The sequence below is a fragment of the Mauremys mutica genome, chromosome 4 (assembly GCF_020497125.1).
Source record: "Mauremys mutica isolate MM-2020 ecotype Southern chromosome 4, ASM2049712v1, whole genome shotgun sequence".
Classification (NCBI taxonomy): domain Eukaryota; kingdom Metazoa; phylum Chordata; order Testudines; family Geoemydidae; genus Mauremys; species Mauremys mutica.
The window spans coordinates 62,843,102-62,860,221 of NC_059075.1; the positions used below are offsets into that span (position 1 = coordinate 62,843,102).

General features: G+C 44.2%; 1 protein-coding gene across 1 annotated transcript in view; it reads right to left on the bottom strand.

Moving 5' to 3' along the window:
• Positions 1-17,120, bottom strand: part of LOC123369663 (cytosolic phospholipase A2 epsilon-like) — a 31,974-nt gene that overhangs the window by 6,465 nt on the left and 8,389 nt on the right. The window contains 10 exon segments of the mRNA XM_045015520.1: positions 1,687-1,824; positions 2,213-2,327; positions 3,391-3,613; positions 4,270-4,406; positions 11,004-11,139; positions 11,821-11,858; positions 13,091-13,177; positions 13,300-13,469; positions 15,437-15,509; positions 16,527-16,569. Of these exon segments, the coding sequence (XP_044871455.1) occupies positions 1,687-1,824; positions 2,213-2,327; positions 3,391-3,613; positions 4,270-4,406; positions 11,004-11,139; positions 11,821-11,858; positions 13,091-13,177; positions 13,300-13,469; positions 15,437-15,509; positions 16,527-16,569 (1,160 nt within the window).

Genomic DNA, 17,120 nt, shown 5'->3' on the forward strand with positions numbered 1-17,120 from the left:
AGCAAAAACAAAAGTAACAGAACTACTAATAAGAGAAGCACTCTTTGCAGATGATTGTGCCCTCCTAGCACACACAGAGGGAGATCTCCAGTTCAGTGTAGATTGCTTCGCTAAAGCATCAAAATTGTTTGTCCTTACAATCAGCCTAGAGAAAAATGTGGTGTTGCATCAATCATCTTCACCGCTTTGTGTGGTATCCCCTTGCATATCCATTAGTGGAATCCAGCTAAAGCAAGTTGACAGTTTTACCCATCTCGGCAGCAATATCTCCAATGATGGATCTCTTGATAAACGAATCACTAACAGGATACAGACAGCTTCTCAGTCATTAGGAAAGCTACATAACAAAGTCCTGAAATCCCACCACATAACCCTCTCAACAAAAATAAAACTTTATAATGCTTTTGTGCCCTCATCTCTCCTCTACGGCTGTGAGACCTGGACACCATACAAATGGCATATCAAACAGCCAGAGGCCTTCCATATGTGGTCTCTGCTTGCCATTATGGGGATCCACTGGCAGGACAAAATAACCAACCTGGAGGTTCTCCAAAAGTTAAACGCCACAAGCATCGAGGCCATGCTGATAAAAGCCCAACTACGCTGGGTTAGACACATCATTAGGATGCCTGAATATCAAGTCCCCAGAAAAAATGTCTATGGAGAATTGGCACAAGGACATCAGAATCAAGGCCACCCCAGAAAGCACTACAAGGACAGTATCAAGAACAGTATACACTTTGGTGCAATAAAACAGAATGATCTTGAGAAAGCTGCATTAAATAGATCAGCAGGGCAGCACACCACACTCAGAGCTTTTCAAGCCTTCGAAGAGGACAGAAATAATCGATTGTTAGCTGCCAGGGAAAAGCATCATACTAAAAGAGATAGCATGAAAACGTCATCGTCGCACCGACGGACTACACACACACACACAGATATATCCATCTGAGTTAAAATTCTGGATTAAGACCATTTTAAGAGATTAAACTCAAGAAGCTTGGGCTACATCTGCATTGCGAGCTCAGGGTGTGAGTCCCAGCTTAAGTACACATACTTGCAGTAGTTTTCATCTGAGCGAATGCACTAAAAACAGGAGTGTAGCCACAGTAGCATAGGTAGCGGCAGCACAGGTTAATTACCTCAAGAACAAACCTGCCTGAACCCCCTAGGTATACATTCAGGGTGGCTAGACCATGACACCACTGCCACTACCTGTGCCACCATGGTGACACTATTTTTAGCATACTAACTCAGATGAGAGCTAGCATATGTGTGTGCGAGCTAGGAATCACACCCCTAGTGCACAGTGTAGATTTGGCCTCTGGACAAAATCCTGGTCCAGTTGAAATAAATGGCAAAATCCTATTGACTCCACAGGGGCCAGGATTTTACTCATGGACTGGTAGTAAACTGTATTGTTATGCAAAAACAGTTAGAAAATTTCAGATAGAAAATGTTTAAAGTCTAGTAGTTGCCATTCACCTATTATTTTAAGTTTCTGCTTTAACAATGCAAAAGAAACCACTTTATTAAATATTAATTCATATGTGGTACTGGCATATATTCTGGCAGGTGATACTGTACCATTGCTGCCAATCACATAGCAGTGACTCACCAGTGGCCGGTTTATGTAATCAATTATGTTTTTTATTAGTTTGACATTTTTCCAGGACAATAAATCACCTTCCAAGTAGCAGATCCGGGATTCTGGGAGCCTCTTCATCAGCCGACCCATGAAAAACTCACTTCCAAAGTCCTCAGAGCGAATGAAAGCTCCATATTTCATGAATCCAACTTCATAGGGGGTGAATTCCAGCCATTCTGCATACAGAGCCACAAACAAAAAGACAAAAACAAAACCCAAAAAAATCTTTTAGAGCAGACCCCTGGCTGAGGATAAAGAGTTATGCTGTTATCAAATGGATACAAGGCATTAGAAAAAGGTTGAATCACTGAAAGTTATTTCCGATCCAGCACAAACACCAGAAATGTAAAAACACCACAAAAATTAAAACTAGCGATTACAAAAAGCCAGCTGGTGTAAGCTGATGTAGCTCCATTGACTTCAGTGGAACTATGCCAATTTTTACCAGGCCATGGTCTGGTCTTTAATTTAGAGGGGGTTTTATGTAATCTATATGAGGTCTTACACACAATACTGAGCCACCTCCTAGATTTAAGATCAAGTACATCTCCGGAATATCTTTACCTTTGAAATCCAAAGTGCTATAGTTGTCCTTGACATTGATTGCCACGTAGATGGGCAGTGGGTTCTGACCCTGATCCACTGCCTGTCGCTGATCTGAGAGTTTATGGTTGTCTTTCTGTTTTTACAAGAAAAGTAGCTAAATTAAAGGGGGTGGGGGAAAGGAACTGAAATAGGAATCTACTCACTATATCTGTACTTGGAATGCAGTAAAATGCCTGCATTTCAGCCATGTTCTCCATTGTATGACTGAATTGTGTGCAGCGGTTAATATGTCTGGGATCTTCCATACTTGCCAAAATTCCCAGGAACAGCTGACAACCATGGTGGCCGCAGATTCTTGATAACTATATGGTACATGATTTGATGGCACTTTCAGACCAACATGATAGGAGTGGCTAAAAAGGAGAAAGAGTTGCCTACAGTGGCCATTTTCATTACCACTACAAATAGTTCTTCTTCTCTCCTGCTGATAATAGCTCACCTTAACTGATCACTCTCCTTATAGTGTGTATGGTAACACCCATTTTTTCATGTTCTCTGTGTGTATATCTTCCTACTGTATTTTCCACTACATGCATCCAATGACTTGGGCTGTAGCCCACGAAAGCTTATGCCCAAATAAATTTGTTAATCTCTAAGATGCCATAAGTGCTCCTGTTCTTTCTACAGCATAGAGGCTCTGGAGTGGTCTAAGTTAAAAATGAGTTTCATAACCAGCTGACATCCTAGTTTAATGTACAATACTGCAGCTATACACAGGATTGGGCATGCATGTATCAGGAGTAATGCAATTGCATGTGCTGTGAAAAATGAGTGGATAATAGTCTACTGTTTGCTGTTCTAAAACACTTATAATTTCATTATTTCTAAAGAAAACATCTTTAAAATATACCTACAGCACTTAACTATTACTTTTTCAAAATGTGATTTTTCCAGTAAAAAGCATCCAAAAACCTACTAGTGAAAACGGTCATTCCGCCCGCCCTCCACATCCCCCGCTGCATTCAGAAGAAGCTTGAAAAAATATTGTCCCAAATGGGTCAGTGTCAGAAAGTTATAAGCCTCTGAAAACTGAGTGGCTTTTAAGGGAAGTGTTTCCTCAGCCATAAAGATAAGATTATTAGTGCAATATTAATCACCATAATGATTTAATAAAACCATGCTTTGACATACTGTACCCCATCATGTAACAAATATTCAACAATGAGCCCCCACAGATCTATAGAAGATGTCCTGTGGCCTTCTTGTTTCCGCTGACACAGCTGCTTGTTATAATACTTCATACGCTCCATGGAAAAAGAACCCATCTTGCATTTGGTCACATGTTTTCGAGCTTCAATGATTTTCCCAGACAGATCCTGCTGTGACCAATCAGCATCTCTGTACAAATTTGCCATAGTCCTGGGAAATATATTGAAGGGGAAAAAACAAACGGAGGCTTTTATTAGAGAAGGTGCTAAACTTAACGTTTTCAATTTGAAGGGTTAATGTAAACTTCACAAAAGGTTTCATGTCCTAAATCTATGCTGTCTTTGAGTTCTAGGTTCCCCAAAAAACATTACATTTTTTAAAAATCACAAACATTACATTTCCCCTGCCTGGTAAATTTAAAATCGCTGGCCAATTTCCCTAAAATATTTTTTTAAACATACACTTCTGTGCTGACACTAACTATAAGAATTTCACACTCCAAAAAGCAGCAAAGAATCCTGTGGCACCTTATAGACTAACAGATGTTTTGCAGCATGAGCTTTTGTGGGTGAATACCCACTTGCATCCGACGAAGTGCGTATTCACCCACGAAAGCTCATGCTGCAAAACGTCTGTTAGTCTATAAGGTGCCACAGGATTCTTTGCTGCTTTTACAGAACCAGACTAACACGGCTACCCCTCTGATACTTGACACTCCAAAAAGAGATTTTTCTGGCAAAGTTATAAATGGATCAAAAATAGGCCTTGGGTCACAATGCTGGCTGCTACTGGCAGCTCCATAATATTTCTTTAGCATAGATCATTATATCAGCAGCATAGAGAAACTCTGCTCATGTCTTCCTTACCATGTCGTGCCAGACAAGCCAGTCAGGTACATAGCACAGTCTATGACATTTAACTTCTTGAGACCCAGTAGACTGCCATATGTCGTTGTCAGTGATCTCATTCCACCACCTGTTGTCATGATTGCCACCACAGGAATCTGTTCAATACAAAGACAGCAAGTTACTGCAAAGCAAATGATATATGAACATTTAGAGAATCAGAAATGGAACACTAGACTCAATCCAGTTCCAAATCACGACTGTAGTCTCTCTTCTGACAAGATCAAAACTGAAACACTTACACACACTCCTGAACACTCGAGAAGTTTAGAATCTGATTTGGACCCAACCTCAGTAGCTCAGGCCCTCTCTATTTGGAATAGAGAAGGGAAGGACTTATTATAAGTTCAGTTGCTTTTGTTCCTACTAAAGAGCTTTTGTCGCCAAGATGGGTTGAGGGATGAGCTCTGCCTAGAACAGTGGTGGACAGCCTGCAGCCTGCAGCCTGCATGCAGTCCGTCAAGGTAATCTACTGGCAGGCTGCAAGACAGTTTGTTTACATTGACCGTCTGCAGGCATGGCCACCCGCAGCTCCCAGTGGCTGCAGTTTGCTGTTCTCAACCACTGGGAGCTGCGGGAAGCGGCACAGGCCGCAAGGACATGCTGGCCACCGTTTCTCGCAGCTCCCATTGGCCAGGAATGGCGAACCGCGGTCACTGGGAGCTGCGGGCAGTCATGCCTGTGGACGGTCAGTGTAAACAAGCTGTCTCGCAGCTTGCCAGCGGATTACCCTGACGGGCCACATGCAGCCCACGGGCCGCAAGTTGCCCACCACTGCCTCATATGGCTGTCTCAATACATAGCTTCTAACAGTCAACCCCCTACCACTTGCCTTCTCATGGCAGAGGCATTTTTAACTGGAAGTGGGGGTGTGAAGGATGGGGGTCTGGTGCATTATGAGTGGCTTGCCCCAGGCAGATGGGGCTCACTAGTCATGCAGGCAGGCCACCTAGGAGAAGGAAAAACTCCAATTTCAAACCAAGAATGTCAAGCGTGGCTAGCCAGTTTGTAAAAGCTGTGTCATTTGCACATGTTCCACAGGTCTTCATCGTCAACAAGTCTAGCAGTACAAAGGGTAAGTTGGTCACCCTACTTCTGGGGTACACATGTCCCATTTTTAAAGGGACAGTCCCATATTCCTGCAGGTGTCCCAACTTTTTCTTAAAAATGGGCAAATTGTCCCATATTTTCTGTCTCCCCCACATCAGTACTGGTGGGTCCTGCTGCTGGACGGATCCCTGCTTGCCAGCCACCTGCCCATCAGCAGTGAGTTGGGGGTGGGGGTCCAGTGACCGATGATGGGGGCGGGTGCGCAAGGCTGGTGACGGGGCAAAGATGCAGCACGCGGGGCCAGTTGCTCCCCCTGCTAGTCTGTCAGCGCAGCCACTGCTGTGCGTGGGCTCTCAGCCAGCAGGGCTCCACCCCCCTGACGTCCCATTTCCGGTCGGTGCTGGCTGTATGCTGCGAGCTGCAGTGGCTGGTGAGTGTGGGCAGGCACTAGGCAGCAGCCAGTTACGTGTTGCCTCTGCTGCCCACCAATCGGCCCTCTACGTGCTCCCGCTCTTGCTGTCCTCTCCCTGCTTTGCCCCTTTGCCCGCCCCCCGCCCCGCAGCCCCTCTGCTCCTCCACAGCAGGGCACATCCCGCTCCCAGCGCTGTGCGGAGAACCAGCCCCTGGTCAGAGCGCTCAGCTCCCCAGCAGCCTGGCTGGCAGGCTCCTTCCTTCCCCCACCACCTCTGGCTGGGCCGGTGCCCTGGGAAAGCCCAAGACCCTCTGGCCCAGGGCACTGCCCAGGAGGAGCCAAGCCCTGCAAGTGCCAATGGCCTGTGCAGTGCTGGCAAGGGGAAGCCTTTCCGCCCCTCAGCCAAGCTCTAGAGTGTGGGTGTGTGGGGGGAGCAATTTCCAGCCTGTTCCCACCCTGAACCTACAGGTTTCACAGCAGCCCTGGGAGCAGGGGCTTAGCATCCTCTTCATCCACCCACCCCCACCCTGGGTCCTGCCCCCAGGGAGCGCAGGGCTGCTCCGTCCCCTAGGCACCCTCCCCTGCTGAGCCACCTCTCTGACTTGGTTCCATGAAGCCCCTGCAGTCAGGTTCCTTGGGCCCTGGTGCACAGTGCATCCTTAGGGCTTAACCCCTTCCTGCCCGCGCTGTAGCCGGAGGCGTCTGGATTATGTTGGTGGCCAGCAGCAGCCTGGAGGTGTTATCTGCCTTTTGACACTGTGCAAGCAGGAAAGGACAAGGGGAGAGAAGAGATGAGCTCTGCAAAGACATTTGCCAGGTCATCCCATCCCCCCGCTCCTCCTCCCCTGTGTCTGGAAGCAGCTCTCGTCCCTTCCTTCCCACACAGTGCCGAAAGGCTGTGGCTGGCCACATTCTGGTGTGAACCCTGGCAGAAATCTGGGGTGGGGCGGCATGTCACCCTGCGGTCCCGTCCCCCCTCCCACGGGTCCATCATGGGGGCCCAGTCAGGCATGGAGGGTGGAGAGCGCCGGTCAGGGAGGGCTGGGTAGGTCGGTCACTCCCCCTATGTGAGAGAGGTGTACGGGAGGGTGGGGACGGGAGTGTCACCCCTCCCCGTATTAACCATAAAGCCTTAATGATAAGAAGGTAAATAAAAAGAATCCAACTACACAGTAATTCTTTTCAACAGGAGCTCAGTCAATTTGATGTTAATTTGAATGTTTGTATTGCATAGTTCTGACTGATTGCCATTGAACTCACTTGAGTATGAGTAATTTTACCAGGTGTTCTGTATTCACCATAGGGAAATATGGTCACCCAACCCAGAAGTGACACACAACCTCTTTGTCTGACGACTGTGGAAAATGGCCAACTTACCACATTGTGGCACATATGGCTAAAAATAGCAAGCCTAAGAGTAACGTCTGGTTTCCCTGAATGTGGGAACAATGAAAAGGAAACAAAAAGTAGTAGTCGAGATGATGAAGGGAAGGAGAGTGCACATTGTCTGTATACAAGAGACAAAATGGAAGGGATTGAAATCCACGTACATCAAGGAGGCTACAAGATGATGCGCAGCAGAAAAGAGGAATAGAGTAGGAATAACAGTAGCAGAAATATTACAGGATATTATAGTGGACCTCCAAAGAAAGAGTGACCAGCTGATGAAAGTTAGAACAGCACTGACCGGAAACCAAAACTTTTATGGTATATGCTGATCTATTCCACACGTTGGCTATATGAGAGAGGAGAAGGTAGAGTTCCACATAGCATTGGGCCAAGTGATGAGTGAAGTACCACATGCTGAGTGCCTGATTATCAGAGCAGATCTCAATAGATATGAGAGAACACAGTGAGAGCTATAATGACTTTCAGAGGATGAAGTTTTGGTACCAGAAATGAAGCTGGTGAGGATATCTTGGAGTTAGCCAGAGCCCATGGCCTGATTGTTGCCAATATATATTTCACAAAGAGGGAGAAGCACTTAATTATATACTGGAGCAATGCCAACAGGTCCCCGACTGATTACTTCCTGACAAGAAGAGATCTAAAAAATTGTGAGACTGTAAAGTGATCCCAGGAGAGCAGATTGCAGAGCAACATAGGTTGCATGTAACAGACTTCTGGGTGAAAAAGGCAATGGGCGGCGAGGGAGGGGGGGCACTAAAAGATGAGCTGTGGAACAAAGGATAAAGTGGTAGAGGCCTGCAGACAGGGAAGTTAGTCTGAGATTTCTATAGAGGTCAGACAATGACCAAACCAGCCATGATGATACCAATGAGGTTTGGAGAAAAATATCCACAGGTAACACAGAAAGCTCACAAGCTGTGTGTTGACAAATGAAAGAAGATATTGTAGTGGTCTAATGATGTGCAGGAAACAGAAATGAAAAAAGGAGGGAAGGCTTAAGTGATGGCAGAAATAAGAATAGTGGACAGTTACGAGGAATATAGGCTGGTAAAGAGAAAGGTGAAAATACTGGTTGCAGAAGCTAAGGGTCAGGCACTTAAAGCTTCATATGTAGGATTATTGAGGAAGGAAGGGCAAAAAGGAATATAGAGGTTAGCAAAGATCAGACAATGAAGCACTAGGGATCTGAGAGTTGTGAAGTGTATCAAAGACAAAAATGGAAGAGTACTGGTGGAAGATAGCAAAATCATTAGGAGAGGTCAGTGGTTTTATGAGAAACTGCTCAAGGGAGAGAACCTGAGGAAATCATTGCACTAAGTATGGGCAAACAACAACCTCACAAGAGCTATCACTGTGTTAATGAGTCAGACAGCATTAAAGATGATGACACATGGGAAGGCAGAGGAATCAGATCATGTAGCAGTTGAGGTATTTAAATCACTGGGCCATCAGGCAGTGGTAGTGATGATGAACTTCCTTAAATTAATCCTCCAAACTGAAAAAATATCCAACTAATGGGGGAAGAGCATATTGGTCTCTATCTTCAAGCATAAAGGGGATGTGGAAGAATGTAGTAATTACTAATTGTAACGGGGAGGGGCACTCACTTCTTGCGCAAGTCCTGCTGCTGCTGCTGCTGCAGTACTACAAGCTTTTTCCGCTGCTGTCACCTCCTGTAGCTTTGTCGACCTCACTTGGCAAGTCTTCCATGGCTTGGCCCTCCAACTGAGTCACAAAGCCCAAATGAATCCCTTCAGGGGTATTAAACTGTCTAATAAATGAACAGTCTATTTGTCCTGACTCCGGTCTCCTTTAAATGAAGCCCTTTGTTTGGGTTCCTAGCTCAGCCCTGCCCCCTTTGTGGGATTTATGCTGCTTTGTTTGTGGCCGATAGGGGAACCCAGACCTGCCTACTACTCCAGTGGCAGGAGTAAGGCCCTGCAGTTAACACTGCTCAGTACTCCTGACACCCCTAATGAGCTAGCTAAGCTGCCTGTTCAGAGGCCTGGAGGGGCATCAGGTCTGGGGTAGGGGGTTGGTTGAGGTGAGGGCTCCAGCTGGGGGTGCAGGCTCTGGTATGGGGCTGCGGATGTTGGGTTTGGGATGTAGGAGGGTGCTCTGAGTTTGAATCAAGGTGTTTGGAGTGCAGGAGGGGGATTAGGGCTGGGACAGGAGAATGGGGCATGGGAGGGGGTCAGGGGTGCAGTTTCCAGGCAGCGCTTACCTCAAGCAGCTCCCAGAAGCAATGGCATGTCCCCTCTCTGGCTCCTATGTGGAGGCACGGCCAGGTGGCTCTGCATGCTGCCCTGTCTGGCAGTTTGGGGCAGGGGCAGTGTGCAGGCCCCCCTGGCTGCTCCTACCCATAGGAGCCAGAGAGGAGACATGCTGGCTGCTTTCCGGGAGCTGTGCAGTGCAGAGGTTAGCAGGGAGCCTTCCAGCCCCGCTGTGTGGCACTGCCAACTGGACAGTCAAAGGCCCGGTCAGTGGTGCTGACCATAGTTGCCAGGATCCCTTTTCAACCAGATAGTCTGGTAAAAAAATGGACATCTGGTCACCCTAACCACAGCAGCTCAGAGCTGGTCCCCGTGGTACCCCGCAGCTCCAAACCACCACAGATGGCAAGGAGACCCTGCAGCTCCCAGCCGCTGTGGGCTGAAGTCAGAGGTTTCTGGAAGTCATGGATTCCATGACTTCTGTGACCTCTATGACACAATTGTAGCCTTTCCTATTAGTTGTCTCTTTTGTAAGATGAATGGTCCCCATCTTTTTAATCTCTCCTCATATGAAAGTTGTTCCATATTGTTGTTTCCCTTCTCTGGCAATTCTCATTTATTGATTTTTTTCCAAATTCTTTTTTCCAATTCTAATATAACTTTTTGAGATGGGATGACCAGAAGTGTACGGCGTATCCAACTCTTGTGCATACCATGGATTTATATAATGGCATTATGATATTTTATGACTCATTATCTATCCCTTTCCTAACAGTTCCTAACATTCTGTTAGCCTTTTTGACTGCTGCCGCATATTGAGCAAATGTTTTCAGAGAACTATCCACAATGACTCCAGAATCTTTCTTCAGTGATAACAGCTAATTTAGATCCCATCATTTTGTATGTATAGTTGGGATCATGTTTTCCAATGTGTATTATTTTGCATTTTTCAACATTCAATTTCATCTGCCATTGTGTTGCCCAGTCACCAAGTTTTGTGAGATCCCTTTGTAATTCTTCACAGTCTGCTTTGGACTTCACTCTTTTGTATCATCTGCAAACATTGTCACCTCACTGTTTACCCCCTTAGCCAGATCATACATGACTATGTTGAACTGCACTAGTCCCAGTACAAATCTTTGGGTGACCCTGCTATTTACCTCTCTCCACTGTGAAAACTGGCCATTTCTTTCCTATGCTTTGTTTCCTATCTCTTAACCAGTTACTGATCCATGAGAGGACCTTCCTTCTTATCCCAGGACTGCACAGTTTGCTTAAGAGCCTTTGTTGTGGGACCACAGGCTTTTGGTGACATGAGAACAGGAAAGGAGGAAGCAGATTTTTGGAATGCGCCACGGCTGAGGTTTATTGGGATGGGCTTTGTGTGGCAAAGGAGTCAAGTGTGTTGGAGACAGAGGAGGGGAGGGATAAGACAACTGAGTCTACTGATGTGATGGATGTGAATGCTGGTATCAGAGGGCCACCGCTTGAATCAAGGGCGTCCTGACCATTCAGAAGTTTTGATAATAGTAAACGTGTCACATTCGGTGTCCAGTTGCTGAGTGGTCATTTTAGCTGAGGAGGAACATCTGGGATTCTATCCTACATACCTCATCATCCTGCAGGTCCTCCTCTAGCTGGAGAACCTTTTTCAGAGCAGCAGCAACATATTTCTTCCTTTTACAGAGGAAATCCTGTTCCTCTCTGCACAAGTCAAACCCTAAGCGCACATCTAGGTCTTCTGAGCTGGAACACAGACCAGGAAAAACACAGGCACACATATTGCATGTTGTTACTGATAGTCAATTTTAGAACTTACAGTGCAGACAATCAACCATTTCCAAAAACAGTCAATCTGACAAAAAAGTCTTTCCCACACTCCTATATAGACAAACTGATATAACATGAACAAGAGAGACAGAAAAGCAAGAAAAAAAAGGGGGAAATTAATTCCTATAAGTAATTTCTGAAGGCGCTACCAGGAGGATCCTGCTATATTTTAGACATAAGCTGGTGGCTGTTATTAAAGCCCTATGCCTTTTCGAGAGCTGTAGTAGAACAAGCTTTGCTGACTGTAACTGATCAACTTTATATCTAAACAGCATCATGAGAGATTATGGATTGTGCTGAACAGGAAACCAACATAACAGGATAAATACAGATTTGAAATTGCTAACTCTGCCACTACTTCTATCTCATACATGAGTCTCATGAAACTGATGAAAATCTTGGGTACAGTATATGTTGTGTTCTTTTTATATATAAAGTTCCAGCTTTCCATCTAAAGGAATTAAAAGTTGTGTGCTTTTAATGTCTTTGCACGAATTGTTGACATACAGTAAACAGACTTTTTCTCATAAACAGACAGGGAGAGAGCAGAATTTAGCTGACAAAATCATTAACATCTAAATAGGATGGATCTCTTACCAGTCTGTAGCCTTCACATACAAATCAAATTTTTTATCCTGAAAACCAAGAATACAAATACCTAAAATGCCATCACATTTTTAAGGTTTCCCCTCCCTTCAGCTTTTGAGTGAGTTTTATCTTGTCCCTTTTCAGCAATGCAGACACCTACCTGAGATGCTATGTATATGGATTCAACACCACTAATTTATTCTCTGTAAAGCTGCTCAGTAATTCTCAGCATTTTCCAGTGACTGTACCATTTTAAACAGATGAACACCTTGGCTGTACTAGCTAGTGTTTGTCTCCTCCAATGCGCCTGTGTGTGATCTATAACCCACCAGAAATCTGGTGCTGCCAAAGTTCCATGGTTAGTTAGAATGCTCCCACCCCCACCACAGGAGGAGATGAGCGGCGGTGCCCCAAGACCTAGCACTGTGATTTATCATTAAGATCAGGATGGAATGTCTAGAGCATCAGTCACAAAAGCCTGAAGAGGCAAGCACTGGTTGAGAATTGGTGGAATAAATGACAGTTCAAGGTGACTTATTTGGCTAATCATGAAAATCTCATTATAGCTATTAGCTTTTGTAGAATACAGGATTTTTGTGAGTAGTAGTGGGTTTTCTTTTCCAAAGCTAAATTTTGGCTCTTAGCAATATCACTTAACTGTGGCCCTTTAACATGGGTTTACATAATCATAAAGCATATTGTTAATCCCCATAACATTTCAGAATCATAGAATAAATCAGGAGTTCCCAACTTCCCAGCGTTTTCAGGCAACTGCACCAGTGTACTGGGCCGAAATCTCTGCTATATCAGGCATTGTCCTCCATCTTCCATTCACTTAGGCCCACTGCAATGAGTTTGGAATCTTGGAACTCCCAATCCCAGGTACCTAAATACAAGATTGCATTCCGGAACAATGGTTCCAATGATTGTATTCTGGAGCAGTATAGTTGCATGGCTACAGCTGGAGCTCCACTGTCAGAGACAACAGAACACATGGAGAGTCAGGTGACCATTATGGGACAGACAGAGATCTGGCTCCCAAGATTCATGGAGCTGGGAAGGGGCATAGCCTTTGAAATCAAATTTCCCTAACCTCTTTCACCATAAGGATAATGCCAGAAAAACTCATTGAGGGGATTATCTTCAATCTCCTCCTCCTCTTATCCCCTTTCCATTATTTTTTCCAAGGAAGGAGGCAATCTAGGCCATTATTGTTACACGGGTAATAATCCAGATATAGATCAGTGTTTATTCCTAAGGACTAACAATAGGCACTCACCTCTGCTATTGTTACTTTCTCTCCTGTGGGAAGTGAATTGAGAGCCACATTTGGCGAGTCTGCCTTTGTGTTATAGGAACAGCTACGCTGAAGAAATACATACAAGTTTATATCACAAGGAGTAAAATGAAGATAGATTAATGTTGCTATCTAATGCATGTGTTTCTTTAAAGTTACTACTAAGTTTATTAAGGCCAATGATAACTTACAAAGGAGTAACATGGTTTCTGCTTTGGTAGAATAACATCCAATGCTGGCTGCTTATACTTGACATAGTGAAACTTAGTGGGACATGAGGATCTAATGATGGGATCAGAGGCCAATGTAAGGTCTTGGGTCTCTTCATGGGATCCTTTCACTGTGAGGGAGATGTCTTTCCCTAAAGGAATGAGACAAAGCACACAGAGAAGTTACTATTATTGGACTGGAAATATAGCATTATAAGGGTATTAAAAAAAACCCCTTCATTAAACTGATTAGAAGTTCTCTACACTGAGCTCAAAGAGACCATTTATTGATCAATATTATTCTATTATAATATTTAGAGAAATAGGGGGTTGGGTAATCAAGGAAATTTTGGGATAGGTAATTGACCCTAGAGGTATTGACAGAAATTAGGATAAAATGAAGTTTCACAAGAAGGGGCTCGGATACATCGGGTTTTATGAGCTATGGGAACCATTTATTTGCTTCTATTTGATTCCAATACAGCAAATCTATATTAATGTACCATATGTAAGGCTAAGATTTAGTCATGGGTATTTGTGGTAAAAGTCATGAACAGGTCAGGGCAATAAATAAAAATTAACAGCCCGTGACCTGTCCATGACTTTTACCAAAAATACCCCTGACTAAATCTCTACTTCTGGGGCCCCACTGCTCTGAGGTCCCATGCTGGGAGGACCTGCTCCAGTGCTGGGGGTTGACTGTCCCCCAGCTGGTGCTCCCAGGAACCGCTCTTCAGAGGCCTCTGGGTACCCCCGTGGTTGTTTCAGCCACCCCGGGAATGCTGCTGCTCAGGGGTTCCCAGGGCACCCCCAAGACTGCTGCTCAGGTGCTTCCCAAAGTCAGCCACACTGGCCACTGTTCCGGTGGTCCCCAGAGCCAGCTGCCTTGGGTTGCTCCAGTAGCAGCTGGTATGGCTGGCCCTGGGACTGCTACTCAGATGCTCCCCAGGACCACTGCTCAGGCAGTCCGCGGGAGCAGCCGCACCAGCCGCTGCTCAGGCAGTTCCTGGAGCCAGCTGCCTGGGGCTTCCCTAGCAGTGGCCATTGCGGCTGTCCCCAGGGACTGCTGGAGCAGCTAGCCCCATGTCATTCCAGGAGCGGCTAGTGCGGCCAGTGCGCCAGAGCAGCAGGCCCAGCTAAAATAACACATTTTAAATCACTACTTAACACTGAGTATAGACAGGATTTCACATCTTTAAAATGGTCATGATCAGCCCAGGGCCAAACGCATTTAGGTGCTTGATTTCAAAGGGAGTTAGGGGCCTAAATACCTTTGAGCATCTGGGCCTAAGTGCTTAATGGGCTTTAAAAATATGTTAATTAAAATGTCTTAACTAACAAGTATTTTTAAACAAGTCTTTTCCCTAGTTTAGACAGGTGTGTTTGTACAATGCCTAGCACAATGGGGCACAATATAAAAATGAACAATAAATTTGAGACTAAATCTGTAAAAAGGCCTCTAAAGGAGACATTCTGAGGTAACAAACAGGAAGTTTTCACTCATTTTGTAATATGTTTTTAAATAAAAAAAACAAAGGAAAGAATATGTAAAAACAACATGACTGCAACACCATGCTTGAGATTTTAATCACAGATAGGTCAGACAATTCTAGTTATAAAATCAATATTAATTCTACACACTTGAATATTTGCCCTAGACAGATTTCTCTCTGATTACATTAATACTGGACAATATGATTCAATACTTGGAAATACACAATGTAATGTAAAGAAATTGTACTTTTTTCTATATGTTGTATTCTGAATTATTTTCCTTAAGCTATTTAATCATTTAGTGAAAACCTTTTGTAATGGACATCAGCTCATATAAGGGAACAAAATTAAGGTTGCTGTCAGAATCATAACTCTAACCCTTATGTGATTAAAATCTCAGCTTTAGTGTTACTTTAAAGGCGTTCACTATACAGATGTATGTGATGCAGTCCATGTAACCAATAACATAGATTACTCATTTTAAAGTTGATTTTATGAAAGTTGAATCATGTGGAAATATTATTTTATTCCATTTATTTATTTTAATGATTCATAGAATGGCCGATTGCCATAGTAGAATCAATATCTGGTTACTTATAGCCAGTTAATGAAGCAATAATCTCACGTGATGAAGGCTTCTTCTTCTTTTCCTTCTTCTTCTCAACCACCTGAATGTCCAAACAGCAGACTTTGCGAGACTGTAACAGAGCAGAACAATAAAATAATTCATGATGGAGAATATCATGGTTTGAAGTTCTATTTCCCATCCTAGTGTATTACTATTGATGCACAGATTGAGTGCTATGTAGGCAGCATGCTCAGCCCCTAGGAAAACCAAATGTTCTACAATGACCTTGCTATTCGATTATGAATTAAACTGAATGACTGTAGGGAGCCACATGTAGTCATCAGCTGTAGGAATGGATGGGTGGTTGTGACTTACAACACAGCTCCTCTGAAGAGTGTGAGGCACGCCAAACTAACAGCATTCTCAGGATACAGGGAGAGCCACAAAGGACTAATTCAGATGGAAAAAACAAATAATGAGAGAAAGCTACTAAGAGAACCAGTATCTCTGGCAAGCAAAGCCCTTGTGGGAAGTGTTATTGTTATGAATGTTTAAGTGTCAGTAATTTTGGGGAATAGTATAGGAACAGAAACTATGGGGAAGCAAATTATTCCTCCACCATTTCATACAGTTTCAGAGGATGGGACTGAATAAAAATATCTGTGGGGGAGCTCACAGCTTTACAGATATCAGTGCCTCCCACTGCAGGAAATAGGATGAGAACGCTGGCTGTGAGGCAGCTCACCACTATACCACGCCCAATTTTTGCCAGGAGTTGTCACTCTGCAATATTGTAGGAGAGCTAGCTTGGCAGATCTCACAGCTGCTCCAGTCATAGCTCTCCAAACATAACACATGGGCGGAGATGGTGTGAGGCAGGTGACTAAGAGGGGAAGCACATCTATTTTCAGCCTCCGCCTCTCTCTGCAGGAGTGTGCCTTGGCTTGCTGACTTCAAAGCAGCTCACAGTTTCTCTAGTCCCACCGAGGGTTGGAGCCTCTAGCAATTAAAGTTTAATCTTTAATTAAAGATTATGCCATGTGATGAAACCTCCAGGAATACATCCAATCAGAATTGGCAAACCTCATCACACCTGCATTATGAGTACTGTTACAGGACAAGAAAGATAACAGAACATAAAGGTTACCACTAGAACTCCATTAGTCACGATGGTTTCAGAGGGATCCAAACTAGGAAGCAAAATGAAAAGCGCATATTTAGTAACTGGTGCAGTATAATTTAATGAGACACTTTTCTCCCGACTGCTGTCTGGCTTATCTTAGTTTTGTGCTAAATTTTGGAAGTGTTGTGTCTGAACGAAGGAATAATTCTAGAAGCCTCATGGTGCAAGTCTCCCTATTACCACTTTGCCATGGCACAACCACTATAGTTCATGCCATTCTAGTCATCAAGTTCTGCTAACAAAGATTTCCTACTGGGCCAAACCATGTGATTGTTTTCTGACATTCACTAAGATGAGATTACAGTTGGCTTCATTGGATCAAGATTCCAAATGTAAAAGAAGGATTCCAGACAAAACACTGACAAAACATTTATCGAAGATCCCATTATACTATTAAGAGGACAGTATTGCCCCATTTTTCTCAAAGACAAACTATGAAGCTAAAATGAAATTTGAGTTAATACCAGATGCAGGTGAAGACTGTCCCACTAATCACACCTTAATGGGTATTCAGCACATGAAAAACTTAACTAGCTTTTTAATATTTCTTCCCCCTCT